Consider the following 27,569-nt stretch of genomic DNA (forward strand, 5'->3'; position numbering starts at 1 on the left):
CAATTGGGGAGCTCAGCTCACCCTCCACATACTCATATCAACATAAAAATAAATGGGAGCTCAGCTCCCTCATCCAGTCCATCAACATGCATAAAATAATAAGTTTACAGGTCCAAAATAACAATTTACATTATAGACCCAAATCAAATAAATATTTCTAACACATGCGAAAATTCTAGATGTTTATAGAATTACACAAACATGAATAGACAACCTGCGAGGGAGAAAAGCAGGTTAACCTCAAAAATATCCTCCTGTGGCCTGGAAAACTATTGAACAGGAGTGAGCGTTCGACTTAGAGAGTAAAATATCAATTTTAACCATAATCTCTATAACTATATAAAACTAATGCACCCTGTAGAGTGAAATGCAACATCAGCAATATTTTCACATCATAACAGTAAAAAGGTAATTTGAAGCACTCACATACCCAGTAATATCAATCATAATATATGGGAGCTGATCCCCCATACAGCTCTCTTAAATCCAACCTGTGCCAGCGAAGAACTCAAGCTGGACTTTCGCTTAATAAACCAAATCGAGGTCCCAGCGAAGAACTCAAGCCATGTCTACCCCGAAGGACCGGGTCCCAGCGAAGATCTCAAGCCGTGTCTACTCGTCCTATCCATAGTCCACACCACATCACACGCACACTAACACACGCACACTGCTCCAAATTACCACAACAACATCCATGGCACTTTCACAGTTGTGAATGCAACATAAAATGTGCCTAGAGTTTAACTATATAGATACATACATATAAGTGATGCATGGGCATGCTTAAACATATAATAATATCGAAATTACAATTAAAATTAACATTTTACTCACAGACTTGACAGCAATCACTGTGGCAGCTGGGAGGAGTAAGAAGGCTGTCCCGGCTCACCTGATAATTACATTACAATTATTTAATACAAATGACTCAATACAAATCAAGAAAAGACCAAATACGTCCTAAGTCGTTCCGAAAATCCGGCAGAGTCTCCCCTATACCTATGACCTACCTAACCTGCAAAATGGCTCAAAACACACTTCTATATTCATAACCCATATATCCACAACTCAATCACATCACACAGCCCCTCCTGGGCCCATCAAATCAGTCATCCATCATATATTATGTAAAATTTCAATTTAGTCCTTATAATTGATTATTTTGCAAAAACTACCCAAATAAGCTCTAAAAATTTTAAAATTTTGCCCCGCGGTCCTTAGTAATATTACTAGGCTATTGCAAAAAGAATCATAATTTTCTGAGCTACCACGAATATTTTATGGATTTTTAATCCTATTTAAGCACTAGAAAATTATGAAAAAGCAAGGTTCGGGTTTACCTTTGCCGATTCCAGCTCCGGGGATGCACTCGGGACGTCTGACAATGGTGGGGTAGCCAAAACCTCGATTCAATTCGGAGACTTTTTCCGGTAGTCGGTCTGTCTGGCCGGAAATTCACAGACCCCGACAACTGTCGAATTTTCGCGAATTAAAGATGCCTACACGAAGCCCACAACATGGGGGTTAGTACATACATTTTACGGAATTTTCTAAGCTCATTAAATGCTCAAAAAAAACACTGCGAAGTTCCGCGGGACCCATCGAAAAACGATGTCGGAAAATTTCGAAATTTATATTGCTGCGAAGCTCTCGATGAGTGGAGCGCTCTGGTACTCTCGATTTTCTCGTGGGGTTCACGGTTTGCGAGAAATCTAGCGCAAAAGTCAAAATAGGCTAAAACTTCTCGGGCAAAAATTGGACAAATCGCTCGATGGATTTCGGTGTTCTTGGTGTCTATGGAAAGCTCTCGATGAGTAGATGGATTTAGACAGAAGACCCGATCCGATTGGTGGCCGGATTTCAACGGGGAAGACGAAGCGGCGCGCTTGCGCGTCGCGTCACTTCGCTTCGAGCGCCTTTTGCCGGCGTTCCAGGCGGCGGCCGGCGAGGGGAGGAGGGAGGAGAGAGAAAATGGGAAAGAAAGAGAGAGGGGTCGGGACGCGCGCGGGGAGGAAGAAAAAGGAAGAAGCTGGTCCGATTCGATCGGTCCAATCCGGTCCGGTTCGATTCGGTCGGTTCGATTCAGAATACAAAATTTTAAATTTTTACTCTGTCTTGGGACCGAAAACGAGGTCCAAAAATTTTGAAAAAAATTCTAAAAAACTCAAAAAAATTCGTAGACTCCAAATATATTTTTAGTTTTGCCACGTGGTCTTTAAATTAATTTTTAAAAATCATCAAAGTTTTATATTTTCGGGAAATCAAACCCGATTTCAAAAATCCGAAAAATTTCAAATAATTTCCTAAAATTTAAATAAAATTAAAACATCAATATTTGCCCAAAAATAATAAATTTAAAAATTAGGGGTGTTACATTCTTTCCCCCTTACAAAAAATTCGTCCTCGAATTTTATACAAGGCAGAATAAAGTACAGGATTACACATTGAACAGATAAGGGTACTTGCTACGCATGTCCCGTTCTGACTCCCAGGTGCACTCTTCCACTGAGTGGCTCCTCCACAAAACCTTAACCATAGGGATCTGTTTTGATCTTAGCTGTCTCACTTGGTAGTCCACTATGGCTACAGGTTGCTCCTCAAACGTCAAGTTTTCTTTCAACTCTATTACATCTAGTTGTAACACATGGGAAGGATTAGGAATGTATTTCCTGAGCATGGAGATGTGAAATACATAATGAACATGAGAAAGGTTGGTGGTAGCTCCAACCGGTAGGCAACTGCTCCAACTCTATCAGTAACCTCAAAAGGTCCAATATACCGAGGTGCCAACTTGCCCTTCTTTCCAAATCTCATGACTCCCTTCATCGAAGAAACCTTCAGGAATACATAGTCGCCTACTGCAAACTCCACATCCCTTCGTCTGGGGTCTGCATAACTCTTCTGTCTATTGAAAGCTGTTTTCAATCGTTCCCTGATTAAAGGAACTATCTCTGAAGTGTACTGCACTAGGTCTACATCATGCACCTTCGCTTCTCCCATTTCCGTCCAACACAGAGGAAACCTACACTTTCTTCCATATAGTGCCTCATAGGGTGCCATCCTTATGCTGGAATGGTAACTGTTATTGTAGGCAAACTCCATCAAAGCTAGCTGATTATCCCATTAACCTCCAAAATCCAAAACACTCATGCGAAGCATGTCTTCCAGTGTTTGGATTGTCCTTTCGGACTATCCATCTGTCTGAGGGTGGAAAGCAGTACTAAAGTTCAACTGTGTGCTAAGTGCCTCCTGCAACTTCCTGCAAAACCGAGAAGTGAACTGGGGCCCTCTGTCAGATATTATGGAAGCAGGAACTCCATGCAATCTGACTATTTCTCGAATGTAGAGTCGGGCGTGCTATGCCACAGAATATATAATCTTCACAGGCAAGAAGTGAGCTGATTTAGTTAAGCGGTCTACAATTACCCATATCGAATCATATCCTCTCGTGGTACGAGGCAACCCAGTCACAAAATCCATAGTAATCATTTCCCACTTCCATTCTGGGATAGGGAGCTCTTGCAGCTTCCCTGACGGTCTCTGGTATTCAAACTTCACCTTCTGACAAGTCAAGCACTTGGACACAAAGTCTGCTATGTCTCTCTTCATGCCATTCCACCAATAGCTATCTTTCACATCATGGTACATGTTAGTGGAGCCTGGGTGGATACTGTACAGTGTATAGTGTGCCTCTCACATGATTTCATTTCTGAGATTGTCCACATCGGGCACACATATCCTAGAACCTTACATAAGGGTGTCATCATTGGCGAATCCAAACTCACCACCTTCACCTTGTTGTACTCTTTCTATGATCTTCATCAATTGTTGGTCACTGTGCTGGGAAACTCTGACCCTATAGCGCAAGTCTGGCCTCACTGAAAAATGTGCCAACAATACCCCCTCATCTGAAAGATCTAGGATTAAACCTTGATCCATCAACTCATGTACTTCCTGAATCAACGGTCTTTTCTCTGCTGAAATGTGCGCCAAACTGCCAGAAGATTTTCTGCTCAAAGCATCTGCTACTACATTGGCCTTCCTAGGGTGGTACTGGATGGTGCAATCATAGTCTTTCAGAAGCTCCATCCATCTCCTCTGTCTCAAGTTTAAGTCCCTTTGTTGGAAGATGTACTTCAAACTCTTGTGGTCGGTGTATATCTAGCACACTTCACCATACAGGTAGTGTCTCCAGATTTTTAGTGCAAAGACTACAGCCGCCATTTCCAAATCATGGGTGGGGTAGTTCTGCTCATGCGTCTTCAACTGCCTTGAAGCATAAGCCACTACGTTTCCATTCTACATCAAAACACACCCTAGGCCAACTCTGGAGGCGTCATAGTACACGGTGTATCCTTCACCGCTCATAGGTAGTGTCAACACAGGGGCAGTGGTTAGACACTCCTTAAGCTTCTGGAAACTCTCCTCACAGTCATCTGTCCAAACGAATGGAACATTCTTCTGAGTTAACTTAGTTAGGGGAGCCGCTATCCTGGAAAAATCCTGTACAAAACGCCTATAGTAGCCAGCTAGATCCACAAAACTTTGCACCTCAGTGACTGTTGTAGGCCTAAGCCAATCAGATACAGCTTCAATTTTCTTGGGATCCACTTGAATACCTTCACTAGAAACCACGTGTCCCAAGAATGAGATGCTTTCTAGCCAAAATTCACATTTTGAAAATTTGGCATATAGCTGGTGCTCCCTCAAAGTCTGCAACACCATCCTCAAGTGCCACACGTGTTCTTCCTCGGTCCGAGAGTAATACCAAAATGTCATCCATTAATACGATGATAAAATGGTCCAAAAATGGCTTGAACACCTGGTTCATCAAGTCCATGAAGGCTGCTGGTGCATTAGTGAGTCCAAAAGACATCACCAAAAACTCATAATGACCATATCTTGTCCTGAATGCTGTTTTGGACACATCCTCATTCCTGATTCTCAACTGAGGTAGCCTGATCGCAGGTCTATCTTGGAAAAGAATCTAGCCCCTTGGAGCTGATCAAACAGATCGTCGATCCGAAGAAGTAAATACTTATTCTTCACAGTCACCTTGTTCAGCTGTCTATAGTCGATACACAACCTCAATGACTCATCCTTCTTTCTCACAAATAGAACAGGAGCACCCCAGGGTGAAGTGCTCGGACGTATAAAACTCTTGTCCAAAAGCTCCTGTAGTTGCTCCTTTAGCTCTTTCAATTCTGCTGGTGCCATCCTGTAAGGCGGCATTGATATGGGGTTTGTACCGAGCACAATATCAATGCAGAACTCTATTTCCCTTTCCGGTGGCAACCCTGGAAGCTCCTTAGGAAAGACATCCATGAATTCTCTGAAAACAGGAACATTTTTCATGTTGACACCTTCTACAGATGTATCTCTTACCAATGCCAAATACCCTTGACATCCACGCCTCAACATTTTTCTAACACTGATTGCTGACACCAAATTATATGGAGCCACGCTCCTGTCACCATCAAAGCTAAACCCTTCCACACCAGGTATGTGGAAATACACCTTTTTTTTCCTGCAGTCTAAAGTGGCATAATGAGTTGCCAACCAATCCATCCCAAGATTACATCGAAATCCATTACTGGTAGAGGAACCAAGTCTGCTGGGAGGATCTTTCCATCCATTACTACTAGGCTACCCGGAAAAACCATATCTACATCTATATTGTCACTTAGCGGGGTAGCTACAGACAAAGGGTATTCTAAAGTGGTAGGGTTTCTACATAATCTCATGGCAAACACAGGGGAGACAAATGAGTGCGTAGCACCTGGATCTATCAAAACACGAGCCTCATAGGAGCAGACTAGAAGAATACCTGCCACAACTGCATTGGAAGCCTGAGCATCCTTGTGGGTTAAGGTGAAAACCCGAGCTTGACCCCTACCCTGGGTAGCAGAACCCTGATACTGTCTTCTACCTCCTGATCTGCCTCCAAATCCATGTCCCCCTTGTCCTCGGCCCTATTGGCCACTGAACTGATTGCCTGCCATGCTGGAAGCACCCGGATACAACTGACGAGGAACATTTGCAACAGAACCCTGTGACCCCATCTGTGGCTCGCTGAACACGGGGCATTCCCTAGCAAAGTGACCTGGTTGGCCACACCTGAAGCATACCCCTGAACCCATCATACAAGGTCCTGAATGTCCTCTTTCACACTGTGCACAAGGTGCCAAGGAGGATCCTGAACCAGACCCAGAACTGCTGTACCCCGAACTGTGACCACTGCTGGATCCGTACCCTGGTCTGAACCCTCGAGATTTGTGTCTAAAACCACTCTTCTTGTTCCTACTTCTTCCTCTGTAATTAGTTTGGCCACCACTATCCGTAGTACCCATGTGGGGAACACCTTAAGAACCCTCTGCTCTATTTTTCTTTGCCCTTCCGCTGTCATCCACAGCATAGCTAATCTCTATCTGTCTGGCTCAATCAACCACCACATCAAAAGACTGATCAGACATCATGGCCAGGTTTGCATACCTCCTGTCAAGCCCCTTTTGGAATCTCTTCACCTTCATGGTTTCTGTAGCTACTGCTGTAGGGGCATACCTGCTCAGTTTCAGAAATTCTATAGCATATTCATCTACAGACCTGCCATTCTGTCTTAAGGCCTTAAAAGCCCACTGTTTTTTATCTCTGAAACTTTCTGGTACAAACCGATTGATGAACAGTTCCACAAACTGAGTCCACGACAAACCCTCCATCCGAGGTAATATGTAGTCATTCATCCATTGTCTAGGCATAGGCCCCATGACATGCTGCATACACTCTATAAGTCTTCTATTAGTCAACTGTAATTCTGTTCCTGCCTGTCTGTAGGGGTGTGCAAACGATCGGTTCGGTTCTGAACCGAACTGAACCAACAAAATCGAAAATAGAAAATAAAAAATTTTAAAAACCGAACCGAACCGATTGATAAGAGAAAATTGAACAGAATCGAACTGATAAATTTCGGTTCGGTTCGATTTTAAACTGATCAAACCGAAATTTATAAAATTTCATATTTTTAACATTAAATCTAAATAATAAAAACATAAAAACAAAAAAAAATTAGAAATCAAAACTCAAAAATCTTAAGGTTCGGTTCGGTTTTCTTTGATTTCGGTTCGGTTCGATTCGGTTCGATTCAATTTGATTCGATTTTTTTTATTTCCTATATATATTAATAATTTCGGTTCGGTTCGATTTTTTTGATTTTTTTATGAAAATGACCGAACTGATTAAATTTTAAAACCGAACCGATTGAACCGAATTAATCGGTTCGGTTTGGTTTTTCGGTTTGAATCGAAAACTGCTCTCCCCTACCTGTCTGCAGGAATCCAAAAACCGATATGCATCGTCTGACACATCATAAGTACTAGGCACCAACTTCTTGAAATTGATGATCTGTTTGTAAGGTTTCCCTCTTGGTGCGGTGGACTGCTGCTGCTATAGAGGGTGGATCATATACTGCACCATCATATCGATGGTTCTCTGCAACCCAGCTAGAGTAGCTGTCATTGGGTCCATGGGACCCTGTGCCATAAAAGACTGATCATGAACTGGTAGCAGCTGCTCTTCTACTTGAGCAGCTCTAGGCCTCCTACCCCGCCTCCTCGGGGCAGGCGCCTCATCCTGTGCTAACACCGTCGAGCACATCCGGTTGCAGTGCGATGGCGGCTCTCACCTTCTACGCATTTTCCTGAAATTCAGCAGTATTAGCCCACAAAATTCAAAACTGCACATTACATAACTCTATAGACTCATATTTACACACAATATATGAAGCAGAGACTAGAAGCAAAGATGACAATGCAAGACGAATGTGGACCCTATTTTCCGTATGTGACTCCTATTAGACTCTTCCTAACATTTTAGACAAACATTCCCTAAGAATCTGAAGCCTAAGCTCTGATACCACAATTGTCACAATCCAACCTATGGGCCGGACCGGCACTAGGACCTGGGTCAGCCTAAAGCCCCCGAGGCCCGTAGCAAGCCTAACTATTCCTTAACCCAACTCTAAAGCCCATTTGGGCCCAATTTCAAGAATTCAACCGAACAGAGTCCGGCCATAAAATGGACCTTTCAACGGGGAGTTTTTGACTCATCCGACCTGTAAACACAATAAATAATCAATTGGGGAGCTCAGCTCACCCTCCACATACTCATATCAACATAAAAATAAATGGGAGCTCAGCTCCCTCATCCAGTCCATCAACATGCATAAAATAATAAGTTTACAGGTCCAAAATAACAATTTACATTACAGACCCAAATCAAATAAATATTTCTAACACATGCGGAAATTCTAGATGTTTATAGAATTACATAAACATGAATAGACGACCTGCGAGGGAGAAAAGCAGGTTAACCTCAAAAATATCCTCCTGTGGCCTGGAAAAATATTGAACAGGAGTGAGTGTTCGACTCAGAGAGTAAAATATTAATTTTAACCATAATCTTTATAACTATCTAAAACTAATGCACCCTGTAGAGTGAAATGCAACATCAGCAATATTTTCACATCATAACAGCAAAAAGGTAATTTGGAGCACTCACACACCCAGTAATATCAATCATAATATATGGGAGCTAATCCCCTATACAGCTCTCTTAAATCCAACCTGTGCCAGCGCAGAACTCAAGCCGGACTTTCGCTTAATAAACCAAATCGGGGTCCCAGCGAAGAACTCAAGCTGTGTCTACCCCGAAGGACCGGGTCCCAGCGAAAATCTCAAGCCGTGTCTACCCGTCCTATCCATAGTCCACACCACATCACACGCACACCAACGAACGCACACTGCTCCAAATTACCACAACAACATCCATGGCACTTTCACAGTTGTGAATGCAACATAAAACGTGCTTAGAGTTTAACTATATAGATACATACATATAAGTGATGCATGGGCATGCTTAAACATATAATAATATCGAAATTACAATTAAAATTAACATTTTACTCACAGACTTGACAGCAATCATTGTGGCGGCTGGGCGGAGGAAGAAGGCTGTCCCGGCTCACCTGACAATTATATTATAATTATTTAATACAAATGACTCAATACAAATCAAGAAAAGACCAAATACGTCCTAAGTCGTGCCGAAAATCCGGCAGAGTCTCCCCTATACCTAGGACCTACCCAACCTGCAAAAGGTTTCAAAACACACTTCTATATTCACAACCCATATATCCACAACTCAATCACATCACACAGCCCCTCCTGGGCCCATCAAATCAGTCATCCATCACAACATGTAAAATTTCAATTTAGTCCTTATAATTGATCATTTTTGCAAAAACTGCCCAAATAAGCTCTAAAAATTCTAAAACTTTGCCCCGCGGTCCTTAGCAATATTACTAGGCTATTGCAAAAAGAATCATAATTTTCTGAGCTATCAAGAATATTTTATGGATTTTTAATCCTATTTAAGCACTAGAAAATTACGAAAAAGCAAGGTTCGGGTTTACTTTTGCCGATTTTGACTCTGGGGACGCACTCGGGATGTCTGACAATGGTGGGGTAGCCAAAACCTCGATTCAATTCGGAGACTTTTTCCGGTAGCCGGTCTGTTTGGTCGAAAATTCACAGACCCGAACAACTGTCGAATTTCCGCGAATTGAAGATACCTACACGAAGCCCACAACACGGGGGTTAGTACATACATTTTATGGAATTTTCTAAGCTCATTAAATGCTCGGAAAAACACTGCGAAGTTCAGTGGGATCCACCGAAAAACGGTGTCGAAAAATTTTGAAATTTATATTGCCGATAGCTCTCGATTAGTGGAGCGCTCTGGTACTCTCAGTTTTCTCGTTGGGTTCACGATTTGCGAGAAATCTAGCCCAAAAGTCAAAATGGGCTAAAACTTCCCGGGTAAAAATTGAACAAACCGCTTGATGGATTTCGGTGTTCTTGTGTCTATAGAAAGCTCTCAACAAGTAGATAGATTTAGACACAAGACCTGGTCCGATTAGTGGCCGGATCAGCTGGATTTTGGCCGGGAAGACGAAGCGGCGCGCTTGCGCGTAGCGTTGCTTCGGGAGCCTTTTGCCGGCGTTCCAGGCGGCGGCCAGCGAGGGGAGGAGGGAGGAGAGAGAAAACGGGAGAGAAAGAGAGAGGGGTCGAGACGCACGCGGGGAGGAAGAAAAAGGAAGAAGCCGGTCCGATTCGACCGGTCTGGTTCGATTCGACCGATTCGATTCAGAATACAAAATTTGAATTTTTACTCTGCCTTGGGACCGAAAACGAGGTTCAAAAATTTCGAAAAAAATTCCAGAAAACTCAGAAAAATTCGTAGACTCCAAATATATTTTTAGTTTTGCCACGTGGTCTTTAAATTAATTTTTAAAAATCATCAAAGTTTTATATTTTCGGGAAATCAAACCCGATTTCAAAAATTCGAAAAATTTCAAATAATTTCCTAAAATTTAAATAAAATTAAAACATCAATATTTACCCAAAAATAATAAATTAAAAAATTAGGGGTGTTACAATATGTGAAAGACCCTCAATAAGAGTATTTGAGATCCTCTATAAGGGGAAGGACCCTTGAATACGAGTAGGTTGGCCTAGATTGGATGGAAGTCTAAGTGCCACATGGGACTACTGTCCAAGCTAGGAAGTGGCCCCGTGACAGTTGGTATCAGAGCAAGGTCAGTGCTCGCGATGGATAATAATCCATACCTCCCTTAAGAAACCTTTGATTGTGTGATGCACACGAGATACAAAAATAATGAGAAACGATGGAAAGCGATGGTTGTTAAATAAAGCGATGAAAGCCAATCATGTGTTCACCTTGAGAAAGGGTGAGCGGAGTATACAACCTCGAAATGGGGGAAGCGCATGATGTCCTTATTAGAAACATATTGTGGCATGCACAACGTATAAGTGATATGTTGGGCAAATGAGTATTCTTGATGTTGGTGAGTCCTGAAGAGGTGGTATGCGAGTGCAGTACACCAATTGGGGATCATCAATACAAAGGATGCTAATGTGGGCAAAATAGGGTGCGAAATTGGCAAATGACATTTGCCAAGCAAGTAACGTCATTTGAGACTTTGGTCGGAGAAAAATGAGACGATCGATATTGAGAAAACATTAGAAAATATGGGGCAACTGGCCCTAAAGCCATTGAGATGGCGAATGACCCTTGTCGGGTGATGAGATGCAATACTCGGGATTGCTTAAAAGACTGGGAGAGTCTTCGAGATGTGTGGGGACGAGTAAGCCCCAAGGATTGATAAGACTGCTGCGAATTGTTGATCGACTGTGGAAGTCTTTCGATAAATGGGGTGTGCTATCCCTAAGAGATTATGGAACTGATGGCTTATCTTTCTGAGATGGTGTCTTACCCTAGTTGGGTAAAGAGATGGGAAATTTGAGATAGCTAAATGGTTGTGAAAACCATCGGAATGATGGGTGAAATACCCTAATTGATATTGAGACGGTCGTTTTCTCCCCTGGAGAATAACAATTGTGGTTGGCTGCTATAACCTTCAAATGAAGGATGAGAAATGTATTGAGTCCCTTGAAATAAGAATGTTGCTATTATATGGATAACATAGAAAGTGAAACTGTTGCTAGAGTGCAACTTAAGACGAGACGGTCATTGCGTGCCATTGATGGCAAGTTCGGATTATGCATGGATTCCATTGAATCCCATTTAATTACGAGGCGATAGACGCTAAGAGTTGCTGAAGTTAAAATCAACTATGAGATGAATTCAGAAAAGGGAAAGGTGGATCCCAAATCATGTCGCGTAAAAATTGAATTGGCTTATGATAAGCCTAGAAAGGATATAAAACCCAAGGACCAATTTCGGAGGTAACGAGTTGGCTTGTGGTAACATGAGAAGGGGCGGAGGCCCAATTGTGCATGTAAGCACTATGAAGTTGCGTTGGCAAACAGTAGCTCAAATATTCATATAAAACTCAATGTTTCGGATGCCTAGTACTAGTAACTAGGTCATAATACTAATGGTGATAGCTTATATGAGAAAAAGCTTGCCAGAACAATCTTAAAATACAAGATGGTGGTGATGAAAGCCACATTGTGATAAAAGTGGTGATACCACGTGTGGGAGGGCTGCACGCCTCATTAGATATAGTCTTTTGAGGAGAGGGTAATGACTCCCCGATGAATTGGGTGTGCCAATAGAGCTTGAGGCCACCTTGAATACCTATGAAGTGAGAATACATAGAGATGATAAAGCACTTGTCAAGTGAAATTAAGTTATAGGAAAACGAATGATCTTTGGATCACAATTGTGATGATAGTGGTGTCAAATAGAGTTCTAGACATCTGTGGGAAATCTAAGCAATTGTGATGGCCAAGCATTTAGATTGCGATAACGAGATGTGCTTGATGACTGTGGCAGTCGTGTATATGTGTTTTTCACCGAGGAAATGAAAATGAGAAACATGCGGGATAAGAGAAGTCCCTCGAGGCAATCTTGTGGAAATTTTGCAGGTGGAGAGTGCAATCATGAGCCATATGATATCCTGTCGAGATGTCAACCACATTCCAAGTGGAAGATGAGAAGTAGCAAAAGGTGGAGACCTCAAGAGAACCTGAATGCAAAACTCACTTTGTGGTGCACAAGATAAATTAAAACCAAACAAGAAGAAAACGAAGTGATCGGAAGCGATTGGTAGCCGAGAATTGTTTATCATCGATAGGCAGGAGCATCAAGAGATGAGTATACGAACAATGGGCGTGCAGTAGGAAATGAGGGCAAGACTAGCAGGAGTAATGAGTCCTACGAGCATAATGCGAGTTCCAGAGAGGAACGTAATGATGCATGAAATCGATAATGTGTAAGTTTTTCTATTCATTTACATGATGACTATGTTGTTCATTATTGGCAACTATTATACTATAGCATAGCTCCGAAATGGAATACTATTACTTCCTTATGCTTGAGTTCATGTATAACACTACTATTTTGTATTGTGATTATTTTGCGAGGTACTTACGATGGTGCAAATATAAGGCAGAGCCACGAGAATAACTTAGGGAAGGCCGAGGATATTCATGCGGAGGCGTGTTCATCACAATACAGAGAAATGAAGCACCGGAGGAACCATCACAAAATGAGCTTTAAAGAATTAAGTGGGGGAGTATGCAAATGATTGAACAGATCCATCAAAGTGAGAACTCGCTGGAATGCAATGCCACGGCAGCAACAGCGGTAGTCGACAGGGTTGTCAAGTATCTAAGTTGGGGAGAATATCACAAGGAAGAAAATGGTAATGTCATTATTAATCAAGCGGGGCAGCCATTCCATCATTGACCGAGTGGGGCAACCATGCCATAATCCTAGTATGAGGATGCTACGAAGAAGTGGTATGAAGACATACACAAGCTATGAAGATACATAAGAGAATTCTGATATCAATATGTGAGAACCAGACATGATGAAAGATTTAAAGAGACATAAGATGTTTGGGGGGAGCTTTGTTCAACATGGTGACTAACATGGAGAGGCACAAGATGTTCAGGAGAGCTTTATTCAATAGGAGGTGTTCAGGGCAAATCGATGAGGACATCGATTGTTTAAGTGGGGGAGAATGTAAGGGGGACAGCCCATTACCCCGTGAGGATTGGCCAAACCTAGCCAAGCCGTAGGCCTATGAAATGGTGTAAGAGCACAATTGATGAGAATGAGAAGTTTGGCGGACACTTTTATAAATATGGAAAAATGCAGGGGGATGTGACCACTGAGACATACTGATGTCTCCTCCTACCAGAGGTCACTATGTTCCTAATGCTCTTTAGGGGGGTATGACTAGTTGGCCACTGGTGAGCACAGTCGGGCCCAGCTAGTTGCCGAATTTGTGTCAAACTCTCCACCATCCCCGGGATCACTGGCGCAAGGGCGTGACTCTAAGTGAGCTCCCTATGTACTTATTGTACTAGGAGGCGGGCATTGTGCTCTTGAGAGATAGGAGCTCGGTGTCTCCATGAAGAAGGAGCTTCATGGACACTACAAGGCTGAGGGGCTTGTAGTGCGCGTCTCTCCCGGGCCCGAGATTTCCATATAAGGCCGACGATGCTGCTTGGTATAAGGGCCAATGATGCTACTCGGTACAGGGGAACAAACATTATAGATTGGCTTTGGGTTCAGCCATACGGTCGGATGTTGCTTATTGCCTTGCTTTTGGATGATACTTGTAGATGTACACGATGAAGGGCGACATCGTGCTACAAGGAATATCAATGCTCAATTACTGGGCTAAATATGTGAAAGACCCTCGATAAGAGTATTTGAGATCCTCTATAAGGGGAAGGACCCTTGAATACGAGTAGGTTGGCCTAGATTTGGTGGAAGTCTAGGCGCCGCACGGGACTACTGTCCAAGCTAGGAAGTGGCCCCGTGACACTGGAGAGGCTGAGGAGGTGGCTGGCCGGCGTGGGGAGGAGGGAGGAGAGAGAAAACAGGAGAGAGAGGAAGAGAGACGGGGCGCACGCAGGAAGAAAGAAAAGGAAGAAAGAGGCCGGTCCGATTCGACCGGTCCAATCCAGTCCGATTCGATTCGGCCGGTTCGATTTAGGGTACCTGAAATTGAATTTTTACTTTGACTTAAGACCAAAAACGAGGTCTAAAAATTTCGAAAAAATTCTAAAAAACTCAGAAAAATTCGTAGAATCCAAATATATTTTTAGTTTTGTCACGTGGTCTTTAAATTAATTTTTAAAAATCATAAAAGTTTTATATTTTCAAAAAATCGAACCCAATTAATCTCAAATAATTTTTCAAAATTAAAATAAAATAAAATATTAATATTTACCCACAAGATAATAAATTTAAAAATTAGGGGTGTTACAAATAACTTTTTTAATTAATCCTAATAAATTTCTATACCTATCTTATAATTTATATAAAATATTTTAATCTAATTATATTTGAATTTATAAAAGAAATAAGAAAAGAAATTAATTTTTGTGAGACAAACATATTAATTCTTTTATTAAAATTTTTTAAATTTTCTTTTAATTTACTTTCTTATAAGTTATTTAAAAAAATATTTCACATAAATTTCTAAAATTCTTATTATATATATATATATATATATATATATATAAAGCTCCAACAAAAAGTATTGTAAAAAATTCAAATTCATTAATTTATTAAAAACATTTAATATTTAATTAATATGTAATATACAACAAAATTATATGAATTTAAAAATTTTAAATAATATATATTTACATATAAAGTATATAAAATAAATTATATATAAAATAAAATATTTGTATAGACAAACATATATTATTTACAAATTAATAATTAATATAATATATTAAATTTAAGTTTAATTATATAATTAATAAATAATTAAAATTTATAATTCTATTTTTTATTTTTAAAATGATACATTATTAAAAAATTAAAAAATGTTGAAAAATATAATATATTTTAATTTTTTTAATATTGTAATTTAATTGTAATTTCACAAATAATTAATAAATAAATTAGAAATCACATTTTGAACATAAATACAAATTAAATGTTTTAAAAAAAATCATCTTTCTATGAATACTAACATTAGCGTTTTTTTTTATTTTATTAACATATTTTTTATTTTTTATAGAAAAAATTTATTAATATACTTTATTTTATTAACTTAAATTTAAAAATGATAAAATATTATCATAAAAAATAAAAAAACATTATATAATAATAATTATAATAATAATAATCAATAAACTATAATAATAATATTATAACATATAAAAATTTAATAAAAAATTATATATAAAAATATTAAATCACAATTATATACATTTAAGAACAAAAAACTAGTAATGATAAATTAGGCAACCGGAGATAACACCTAAGAATATCTAAAGGCGTAAAGGGCAGAAACATTGATGCACATATATCAGAAAAAGTCCGTAATTCCATTCATCCATGGAATGGAATAAAATGTTGCTTCTTTTTAAAAATCCTACCAGCATGAACACGTGAAATTTTCACACGGATGTCAGTTTCCAGCAGATACATTGACGTCCCATAAGCAAGCAAGAAAATTTTGAGATTACATAACAATTAAATAGCAAATGATAAAGAGTTATAGCCTTCACAATAGACTTCAATGCCACAAAATATGACCAAAATCATGCGGTACACTACATAGATGAACATCAACTCATCAAAAATATAGATCAACTTCAAAACATTTTCAAGTAGTCTATCACTAAAACAATAGTGCGGATGTATCCCAAAGACGGACAATGTGCCTTGGTGATAGCAGCTCAGCTCTCGGTTTGTTCCCTCAGCCTTCTAATTGTGCTCCTCACAGTCACAGCGCTGGCAGTGCTGTCACATAAAAAAAGCACCAAAGAGTTAAGTCTCTTGGATGGGAAGGCTTTTGAGCAGCAAATGATTAAAATAAAAAATAAAAATAATTAAACAAAAAAACATTATGGGCCAGGCAGTATAAGAAGGGGGGAGGGGGGTGCCGTGGGGGATAGGCATAACGAGAAGGTTATTTACTTCAAAGTGTAGGCACCGCCTGCTTTGACTTTTCCACAGTCCTTGCAGCCCCAAATTCCCACAGCTTTCCTCTTCACAGCATACTGGAGAAGTGCAGAAGATTATTACAAAAAGCACAATTTAGGGCAAGTAATGATATTCACACTAACTAAAGCCAGATATAAAACATACATGACCAAAGGTATTATTCCAATAGCTTACCTTCCCACAGAATTCGCAGAAAAATTTGCTGTGCTGACTGACCTCCATCTTCTTAATCTGCTTCCGTAGACTAGCACCATAACGGGTGCCTGCATCAAAGACCAATTAAAAATCAGACAATTTTCATGCCAAGAACCATGAAAATGAGAGTAAACAAGAAGACATCACTCTTCACATTCTTCAAATCCAGAATCACTCTAAAAAATTCCATGTTGCTACATTCACCCATTAACAGCTTCAATTAACTCAATCTTAAATAATAATAACCTCAATGATGCATAAGAGACCTTAAGTGATCTAAAATCCTAATGTAGCTAAAGTATCATTACTATCACAATTGTAATACAGATTTGGAGTAGCACTCAAGTTAAGATTACTATGTCTCTTGCTAGATCAGGTAAATATAACTAATTAACCATAGAGTACACAATGTCAGATTACAAAGTGCACAGAAAAAGTTGCTAATTTAGAATTCTATATATGTAAGAATATCTTTACTATCCAGCAATTCAACAATATAAATTGTGAGAAAATTGTAAGAGACTACATTAATTAATTTGCACCTACCATACTTCCCAACAATACCAGCCTTCTTTGTTCGCTTGGTCTGCATCACATCAAACAAAAAAAGTTAATCAACTTAAAAAAGTTTACAAGAGCAAAGCACGAATTGTAGAATGCAACTATTATAATTGCTAGAGCAATTGGCGATGTGTTAGGGCAAGGCAATGATTGCCTGGAATAATCTACCCACTTATGTGACAAAACACTTCACCAATTCCATCACACCAAATGTCCAATCGCATGATGACCTTCTTGCTAAAATATTTTTTAGGCATCTATAAAAGCATCAAGTCCATGTAACCACACTGCAGAATTTCTATAGCTCAATGTATATTCTAGTCATAACTTTACAGTCAGTTTCATCTCAACTCTCAAGACCTATTGAAATCAATAATATGTCTGGATAACCGAAGGATTAGTAGAGATAGCAATTCTTTCAACTGTCAGCACATTCACCTTCAAAACCAAAACTTCATTTTACAACCAGCAAATTAAACATATAACATTTGCAAAATGCAACCACCATGCATCGAGTAACCCCAACTACCGTTTTGAAGTATTATCCACTGGGTTCCGCCAGCAAATACACCTTAAAAAATAACATATCATATTCGGCATCAGTCAAGCATAGCTTATTCCTCAATTAACTAACCATAAATTGCTGCAAATGAAAGACTCAATCTTCACCAACATAGCTAAAACTTATCCCAGTTGATTCATGATTCGAAATACAATCGCATTTTTGGGGAAAAAAAAAAAAAGACAACTTCTCAGCGGGAATACACATAAAGAAAACCATTTTCCAAGGAAACAAACAGACAACCAGCACGCAAATATAGAAGGCTCAAGATCAAACATAAACATCACAAAAAAATTAGGAGAGAGAGAGAGAGAGAGAGAGTGAGAGAGTGAGAAGAAATACCATGGTTGCTAGCTTGAAGGATTTCTTGTTATGGTCCGGGAAGCCGCGGCAACCGAATAGAGGGCAAATGAGAAACCCTAGGGTTTCTTACCTAGGCTTTTATAGAAACTCGAAATGGTAAAACGGACCGAGCTATTAAAACGGGTCCCGAACCCAAATGGGTCATATCCTTAAATATCTCTGACATTTGAATTATTTTTATTGTTAAATTTTTTTTAATATGTTAATTAAAAAAATTAAAAAATAATTTAAAACTAAATATATTTTAACCACAAAAATTATAAAATAATAAAATAATATTTCTTATCATCTAAAAAAAATTAAATATGAATAACTGTTTAAGTAACATAGTTATAATATCAATTACATATAACTGCCTACGATTTATGTAATCCTAGGATGATTAATGCACGAGTAACATAGATTAATAAATATTATTCAAAACTCATATACAATCATGATATTATACACAATATGAAAGTGCAATCTTTAATTTAACAACTGAATCATATAATTTCTCTTAACCAATCCACGAGAGTTAGTGAGAATCTCAATTCATACCTACCTTGTTGAAACCATATATGGGCTACCTTGAAGGAACCATATATGGGCTAGAGTTAGTGAGTCTACCTCAAATGTACTTATTCGTCTATTCCTTATTTTATAATATCAATTATCTCGTAGGATTACTTTACTTTTGGGGCAGGGGACTTCCCTTAACTGGGTTGGGGCATGAATATGGGTTTTGGTTTATGTTTTTGCAAGTGAGTCGAAATGGATAGTGTTTATTTCTAAGAAATCCTGTGTTGTGGCTTTGGATTTTAGGTTCTTTGGGAGTGCTTGCCTTTAGGTTGGTAGCTTGAAGGTTGAAGGGAGCTGTTTGATGCTCAACTTAGGTCTAAGGGTTTACTTTTTTCTGTTTGAAGTCTTCTCTTGCATTGGCTATATGCATCTCTGAGATTCGCTTCTACACCATGGCTGGGAAGGTCGTCATTATGGCCTATAGGGCCAACGAGCTCTATTGCAGTATCCTCTTATCAAGGCAGAGATGAACTGCATCTTAATGGAGTTTCCAAAGGTCAATGATTTGAGAGGATTGTGGTTTGGGGTAGGCAATATTTCTGTCCTTTGTGTTGCTAGTTGTGTACTAGCTTTAATCCTTATGCAGCGACTTGGCGTCAAGCCTTGCAATGGTCGATGGTGTGCTTCTTCAACGAGGACTCTTTTTGTATTCTATTCCTAGATTAGGGTTAGGTCAATTTTTTGGGCTTGGTTTGGGTTGGTTTGGTTTGTGGTTGGTTCTATTAGGCTTGGTTTATGCCATATACTAACTCGTATTGTTTCTCTTGCCCTTTATAGGCTTTTTATTGCAAGGCTGCATTTTCAAAAAAAAAAAAAAAAAAAAAAAAGAGAGTGGCCTCAGGCCTACAACACTTCTCACAATGCTCTTCAAAGGCTTGTCAAATCTAACCCATTATTCTCCATTCCACAATCCCAACTTAGGTGCCTAACTTCTTTAATGTCTAAAAATGCTTAGTTTAACTCAATTAATAATTTAAAGCATCAAAATCATTTTTTTAAAATGTTATGTGGTCTTTAAATAATTTTTAAAATGTTAATTGGTCTTTAAATAATTTAAAATAAAATATTAAAAGTGCAATAGAAATTCAAAACTCAAAAATTAAATTCCAGAAAAATTTTTTACAATTTTTAATACATCAAAATACATTAGAAGATGCAAATATTTGGGATGTCACATTCTTCCCCATTAAGGAATTCATTCAAAAATTCAACATAAAACAGATGGAAAAAAAAAAAAAATTAGATATAGAGCATAAAGAGTGAGCATCGCATGTGAAATAAGTATGACACATGTTTCGCATCCGATTCAACTCCCAAGTATGCTGAACATTTAGTCAGTTTGATTTAGAACTAAACAGATAAAACCAAAATGCTGAAATCCTTAACTAGAATAGGGAGTAAAACATGTGACATTCATTTGTGAGCTTATTTGTACGCTTCAGCTTGTATATATATATATATTGATGAGATATAAACAAAACAAAACAATTATATACCTTTAAACAATCATACTATACATGAACACTGGGGAAGGCTTAAACTATGTTTTACACAGTCAAATAGACATTAGAGCACAAAAGCAACAATATTCAGTAAACAGATATCAACATTTAAGTTATTTGACAAGTTCACCGTTGCCCAGGCCAAGAACTCAACAATTCACTAAAATCAGAATAAGGGAACTTACCATGTTGCAGTATATTCATACTTTTCTAATCTGCATATACATGAATATTGGCCAAAACTTCAGAAGCCACTATACATTTTTTTTTTTTTAACCAGAAAGGAAAACAGTTTCAGCTTCTAAGAGATCAAAATATTGTGGCAAAATTTTCACCAGAATGTTTGCTACAGATTGACCAAGCCAAAAGAATCAACCAAATTAGAATCTTTAGGTTGGTATATTATCCTCTTAAACATGTCTTTGAGTTTGTTTCTGTTAATCATCTCTTCCAAAATTGCATCCTTTGCATCTTCTGACACATCGTATGAAATTTTCTCTCGATTATGAGCTCTTTCTGAAGAATAAAACACCAATTCTGATAACCGCTCCTTCTCAGCTTGCCGACAGTATTTCTCTTCTTCCATTGTTCCTGAAATAACGAGACGATAAATGTGCACAACTTTCTCCTGCCCAAGCCTATATGCACGGCTTATTGCTTGCCTTTCTACTGCAGGATTCCAAACCACATCAAGCAACACAACTCTCGAAGCACCAACAAGATTTATCCCTTCAGAACAAGCCTTTGTTGATGCAAGCATCACTTTTGCTTGACTGTTTCTGCTGTTGAAATCCATAATAAGAGATTGGCGCTGAACCGTATCAACCTTTCCAGTCATGCGTAAGATCTCTTTCCCTTCAATCCAGTTGAATCGAGATTCAAGAAGCTTGCATATAAATGTCAATGGGTGAAGATACTGACTAAATACCAACACTTTCTCACTTATGGCTCCACTAAGCCGAATAAGTTCGATAAGAAATTTTGTTTTGACCCCTACATCTGGATTCAACCTAAGCTTTTCTAACATGCCCCGCCCACCAAACTCTTCCAAATTGAATGAATGCTTCAGCAAAAGAGAAGGATGCACAGAAACCAAAGACACCAAATATTCCAAATCGAAACTAGTCCGTAGGTTCTCTTTTTGTTCAATTTTATCAAGTAGGCTCTTCTGCAAATAAGGTGGCTGCAAAATGATCATAGCATCTCTCAAGCCTGGAAGTCTTTGTTGTAGAATATTACCCTTGTGTACATGCACAAAAGGCCTTATCATGGCTCTAACCTCTTCCAATCTTTCAGCTTTCAGTCTATCATCGGTAACTCTGCCAAGTGGACTTGTGAGAGAAGTCCAATTTCTTCTTGCCCCATTTACCTTGCGACCATGCTTTCTTTCAAAAAAAACATTGAATTTGCTTGACATCCTGTCTGCAAATTTAGGTCTCGCCAAGCATAGTGTATTATAAAGCTCATCAAAATTATTCTGAAAAGGGGTTCCTGAGAGAATAATGCGCTTTTCTGTTCGGACTTTTGACAGAGCCTTCCATATAAGACTCTGGTCATTGCGAGGTGTGTGTCCTTCATCAAGGACCAAAAGACCAGGAAGCTCAAGAAGAATCTTCCGCACCATGCCATCTACATTTGTCTGTTGCATTGTGCTCCTCTTCTTGTCTTGTCCAACAAGCTCTTCAAAAAGTTTATAACTTATCCCAAGGATACTCCTATCATTTTTCCAGGAATATAACTTCAACATCCGAACAGAGTTTATACTATGCTGTCTGTATTTAAATAGCTTCAAAGCAGCCACATTTTCCTCGCCAGAGACCTTTGGTGTGTTCAGATTGTGAAAAGGAATATCAACTTTCCATTTCTTGAATTCTGCTTCCCAGGAAAGCAGCATGCTCGAAGGGGCAATAATCACCGGTCTACATGTTGGGTACAATTTCATGTGTGTCTGAAGAAATACTATTGCCAGGCGAGTTTTTCCTGTCCCAGGAGCATGTGATATGATACATCCACCACTCCCACTATCAAAACTGGTTGGCTCTTTCAACTTGTCAAGGTAAATCCCTCCAGCTATGTTTTTCCACAGAAATTCAAAACCTTCACGTTGATGTTCGTGCAGGTCCTTTCCAATACCAGGAATGATGTTCCACACTGTGCCTCGTGCATGAGCAGGGAAGGGATCACAGCCAGGCTGTGAGTCACGACCACAGTCTTGATCATGAAGCTCATCAAAGACATTAAGGTGCACTGCATAGTAGTCTCTCCTTTCTGAATATCCTGAAGTATGCCTACCCTGTAACAGATAAAACCATTTGAAAATCAGATGTCTAATGCTTATTTGATGTTACAGTCCAACACTGTAAGAAAAAACAGACATTAATCATAACTTTATATTGAGAGCATCCATATAAACCTTTGGCTGAGTTACTAAATCTGTGATTAATATAAATCCCCACTAAACAAATTTAATAAACATCCAAAGTCCTCTCTTTTCAAGTAAAGATAAATTTATAATATCAAGATGACACAAACTTTCCAATCTCAAATTATGATTAAACTTTGACTATGAGGCTAGCTTATGCAATATGATTGCATTTTAAGTATGGCATCAGATTGCTAGCTGACTTCTAATCACGTTTCTTATATGCTTTTACTAGGTAACAGACCAACCAACATGTTACGCAGTTCAGATTGCTTTAAATTAGGGGATATGATTGCTATTAGACCCTCCAAAAATATTATTTTTAAAGCAATTGATTGCAGAAGAAAAAAAAGAAAAAACTTACACAAACAAGGTTTTTTTTGGTACATCAGAAAATAAAACAAACAAGTTTGAACAAGCCAACCTAATAGCAGAGAATCACAAAACTCACAAAAGGTGCTGTACAATATTTGATCTCCACATTTACAAAAGAGCAAAATTTGCATTTGATTCCAATCTCTTCATCAAGAATATATTGATGTTTCCCTTGTTGGCATAAGGCATCTGTATCAAGTTCATCCTCAAGAGTTACATCAGCCGTATTTTCAGCCTGCTGATCAACATAAAACAACATGACTAGATGAAAAGAATATCTAACATCTCTAATGTGAGACTACTTCGACTGATCAACACAAACTGTGAAAGCAACTGTGAAAAAATAAAATGAACAGAGCATGCAAATGACTAAAAGAGAGAACCATAGGCGTTCAAACAGGTGATGGAATTAATAAGCCAGAAAGAACAGGTTTTTGGTTATTCAAGATTACAAAACATCGTAGTTTTAGCCTACTTTCAGAGATACAGACGCTTTCGGTATTTTATAGTACTTTGAATAATTAAACTGGTTTTCATTGACATTGCCTCTATAATTTATTCAAGATGTAAGTTTGAGCAGATTTTCCAAACATGATTAAGAAATACTATTAACCAGAAATCATTTCAATTTCTGATCATAGAAACAAATGACAATTGAGCAGAACAAAATTATATACCTTTACACAATCACATGTATAGGCGAACACTGGCAAAGGCATAAACTATTTGACCTTGCACTCCTACCACCATTATAATCTACTGTTGGGTTGAAAACTTACATAATATGATTTGTCAAGCAGTTATGTTATTATGATAAGTTTAAAAGACAGACCAAAATATAAATCTCAACAGCACAGGTTTTCTTTGCATGAAAAATTTAAACCTTTTGGAAACTCAAAATAGGTCAACAATTTTAAAGAATCATGGAAAAGAATACCAGAAATAGATTAAACATGCTATTGACACCAAATTAGGTACAAAACCCAAAATTCCCATCTTTATTCTTTACCCACAAGCTTACTATAAATAGAAATTTAATTACTCATAAAATCTATTAGAATGGGTCAAATTAAAAACAAACAAATAAATAAATGTAAGTGTACCACTGCATCATCCGTAGCATCATCTGCACAAAGAGCAAGGCTCATTTCAGCCCATAGTTTCTCCAATTCTTTCTCCTCTTCTGATTTCTCCACTAGAACTTGTTCTTCAGTTCCAAATGTGAATTTCAGTGGAAGACTTGGCTCAATAACAGGCTCATCAATTTCTTCACAAGGCATTTCTGTCTTGTCTAATATGGAATTTGCAAGAATCTTCACAACTTCATGATCTTCATAGGCTCGGATTCTTTTTCTAGTGGGCTGCCCACCACAAAAATCCTGCACATGCTCCTCATCATCTATTTCCTCAATCTCAAAAGTTTCACCATCAACAACACCATTACAATAATCACCACCATGATCAAAGTCTTCAAGATCCCCCTTATCTAGACAAATAGGATGGTTAATGGTTCCAAGCCCAATTCTCTTCTTGCTAGATTCTAAATTATTTTGTGATCTTATGCGTTTTGAAACACAATCACGCTTTTGGCCACCATCAACAGCATCATCCTTGCCATTACTACTATCAGACCACTTCTTCCTTTTCAATCTAAGCTCAACCTTATCCCCTTTTCCCCTGCTACCAGTTTCTCTTGCTGAAACCTGGTGTTCTTCCTCCTGATGACTTTGGTCCTCCTCTTCGCTCTCACTACTAACTACCTCAAAATCAGAAGAATCATCAGGCGTTTCCTCTACACAATCATCATCATCTCCACTTGAAGAAGTCTCAATTTCAACCTCATCATCACTATCCTCTACACTCTCTCCACTAGAAGAAGTTGAATCACTATCTGAAATGGTTACTACATCTGTACCCTTCTCACCATTAGATATGGACCTACTAGAACTTTCTTCCACCTCCACTCGCCCACTTTCCCTCCAATCTCTCTCCTCAGAATCATCATTATCCACACACTCAAAACCCAAAATTTCATAATTAGATGCGCCCATATCAAACTTATCTACACTATCATATGGACCCAAATCACTCTTCTCTAAGACATCATCGCCATGCCCCAAATTATCACTTTCATTATCCCTTTGACATGACCCACTAGAACTCTTCCCCTTAGCTACACCATAATCACCAAGCCCTAAATTTTCACTCCCATTATCCTTCTGACATGACCCACTGGAGCTCCTCCCCTTCGATACACCATAATCGCCACGCCCTAAATTCTCACTCCCATTATCCTTATGACGCAACCCACTAGACTTCTTCCTCTTAAGTACGCCATAATTATCATCAGGCTCCAAACTTTCACTCACATTATCCTTTTGACACGACCCACTAAAGCTCTCCCCTTTAACATCACTGAACCCACTAAAACTCGTGGACTCAGAGGCATTAAGTTTCTTGTCATGGTTCTTTCTCTTCAGCTCTTCATGTAATTTCCTATACATGAGGGCTTCTCTACTCCGAGTCCTTCTAGCTATAGGTATATAATCCATTTCATTGAACACAGAAAGACTCAATCTTTCCAAGCAAGAATCAAGAAAGAAAACACAGAGTCAACACACGAAAAAATCACATGCAGAGGAACATCTAACAATAGAAAGAAATCAGATACCTTGATAAAGAACATATAGAGAAAGAAAGATACCTTTAGAGGGCTGCATAGACAGAGACAGAGAGAGCACTAAGAGGAAAGGAATGCAAAAGGGCGCGAATTGCGTACAGGGAAAGGGAAGAGAATTTGTCTCTTTGATGTGTTTTGACTTGCTAAGAGTTTCTGTTTACTTTAAACTGTTGCAGAAGTACTGTACTAGGTTTTGTCCCTTTTTTCAGTATTTATAAATAGTATAATTTTGGTGGGCCTATCATAAAATATTTCCTATACCCAATTTGCCCTTCCTTATTGAGACAAATTACCAAACCATTTTATTTTGGTGCAATTTTTTGTATTTTTTTTAAGTCATTTATTTAGAATTAAGGTATACTACAATGAGTTTCAACTAACCATTATTAGTGAAATTTCAAGTCTAAATCTTAATTAAAACAATTATAAACATTTTTTAAAGAGTATTTTAGTGATATATATTATTTTTGTCTATTTTTATATATCAATAAATTTTTTTTATCGTAAATAAAAAATTAATTAAATTATTAAAATTATAATAAAATTATATATAATTTAATTAAATTATCTTTTATCTTATCTAATTAAAAGAGAAAAAGTATAAAACTAAAAAAATTTATTAATGAACCTTTATTTTCTCAAAGTGATAAATAATTTTAAATGAAATCATTTTTAAAAAGTGACATATAAAAAAAATAAAAATAATAATTAAAATTATTTTTAAAAAAATTTTAAATAATTTAATGAATTTTAAATATTTTTAGCAATAAAAAGTTATAATTGCAAAATAAATTTATATTTTAATTTTTTTTCTAACTAAGACAAAAAAAAGGAATATATTAAATGGTAGCCATAAATGGTTGAGATGTTATTACCTAATTGATGAGTATTTATTACTAATTAATAATTACTTTAATTTCTGACCTATCAAATCTTAATGGAAATATGGAGACCCAATTTCCCAAATTAGGCTTTCAAGAGTCATAGTTTGGCTTATGGTATAGAAATATACAATTGCATTCACATTGGGAGAATGTGATGGCAATTGTGTAATTAAATCCAACAATGAATGGCAACTAGGAATACACAAGTCACGGTGATATTTCAATTTTCAAAAAGAAAAACTTGGCATGTGAAAAAGATTTTTTTTATATAAAAAAAGGAAGATTTTTATTTTAATTTTAAGGTTGAGGCTTTTACGACATATTTATTTAAAGAGAATAATTTTTTATTTTTCAATATATTTTATTTTATGTAAAAATTTTAAAATTAAAAATAATATTTTTATTAATTGTTTTGTATAATTAAAGAGTCGAAAAATTCATGTTTTTGCAAATAGAATATCAAAAAATCATATTTATATAATCATTTAATTTAGGCTAAAGGCTCAAATAGACCCTTGATGTATAGCGCAATAGTCAATTAGGCCTTTCATGTAAATTTGAAATCAATTGGGCCCTTAATAATTTTAAGATGGCTAAATAACCTTAAAATTAACCTACGTTACTTTTCATTTTCTCTAACCAGTGGACTCTACTAAGCTGAAACCTTAAATCCCTAAATAAAGTCCAAATCCCTAAATTTCCTAACCTTTGCCCCAGATTCCCAGGAGAACTCAATCAAAATCCTCTGCTATTACTCCTGACATTTGCTGCGTATTTGAGAAGGCAATCAACATAATAGTTGCACTTGGGCATAATAGTTATACTTCAATTGGGGCGAGCTAATCCAGAGGTTAGTGTCATTGTTTTGAGTAGAATAAGTGGAAATGCTTTATGTATATTGTTTGTGGTTGTGCATGTTGGCTTTGTGGGGTGCTTGTGG

General features: G+C 37.9%; 2 protein-coding genes across 4 annotated transcripts; both read right to left on the bottom strand.

Annotated features, from left to right (window-relative positions):
* Positions 1-16,015: 16,015 nt before the first annotated feature.
* Positions 16,016-18,326, bottom strand: LOC110657494 (60S ribosomal protein L37a). Of its 2 annotated transcripts, XM_021814724.2 has the most exons (5): positions 18,185-18,326; positions 17,266-17,305; positions 16,699-16,787; positions 16,498-16,580; positions 16,016-16,320 (listed from the first exon to the last, which is right to left on the bottom strand). In XM_021814724.2, exons 1-5 carry the CDS (start codon positions 18,185-18,187, stop codon positions 16,257-16,259), a joined length of 279 nt encoding a protein of 92 aa, XP_021670416.1. In that variant the 5' UTR covers positions 18,188-18,326; the 3' UTR covers positions 16,016-16,256. The 2 variants fall into 2 exon arrangements, with proteins under 2 accessions (XP_021670416.1, XP_021670415.1); XM_021814723.2 differs by lacking the exon at positions 18,185-18,326 and having other exon boundaries at positions 17,266-17,311.
* Positions 18,327-20,298: 1,972 nt separating this feature from the next.
* LOC110657493 (SNF2 domain-containing protein CLASSY 4) lies at positions 20,299-25,926 on the bottom strand. Of its 2 annotated transcripts, none has more exons than XM_021814722.2 (4): positions 25,770-25,926; positions 24,169-25,642; positions 23,142-23,300; positions 20,299-22,561 (listed from the first exon to the last, which is right to left on the bottom strand). In XM_021814722.2, exons 2-4 carry the CDS (start codon positions 25,615-25,617, stop codon positions 20,615-20,617), a joined length of 3,555 nt encoding a protein of 1,184 aa, XP_021670414.2. In that variant the 5' UTR covers positions 25,618-25,642; positions 25,770-25,926; the 3' UTR covers positions 20,299-20,614. The 2 variants fall into 2 exon arrangements, with proteins under 2 accessions (XP_021670414.2, XP_021670413.2); XM_021814721.2 differs by having other exon boundaries at positions 23,142-23,303.
* Between the last annotated feature and the right edge of the window lie 1,643 nt (positions 25,927-27,569).

The sequence above is a fragment of the Hevea brasiliensis genome, chromosome 15 (assembly GCF_030052815.1).
Source record: "Hevea brasiliensis isolate MT/VB/25A 57/8 chromosome 15, ASM3005281v1, whole genome shotgun sequence".
Classification (NCBI taxonomy): Eukaryota; Viridiplantae; Streptophyta; class Magnoliopsida; order Malpighiales; family Euphorbiaceae; genus Hevea; species Hevea brasiliensis.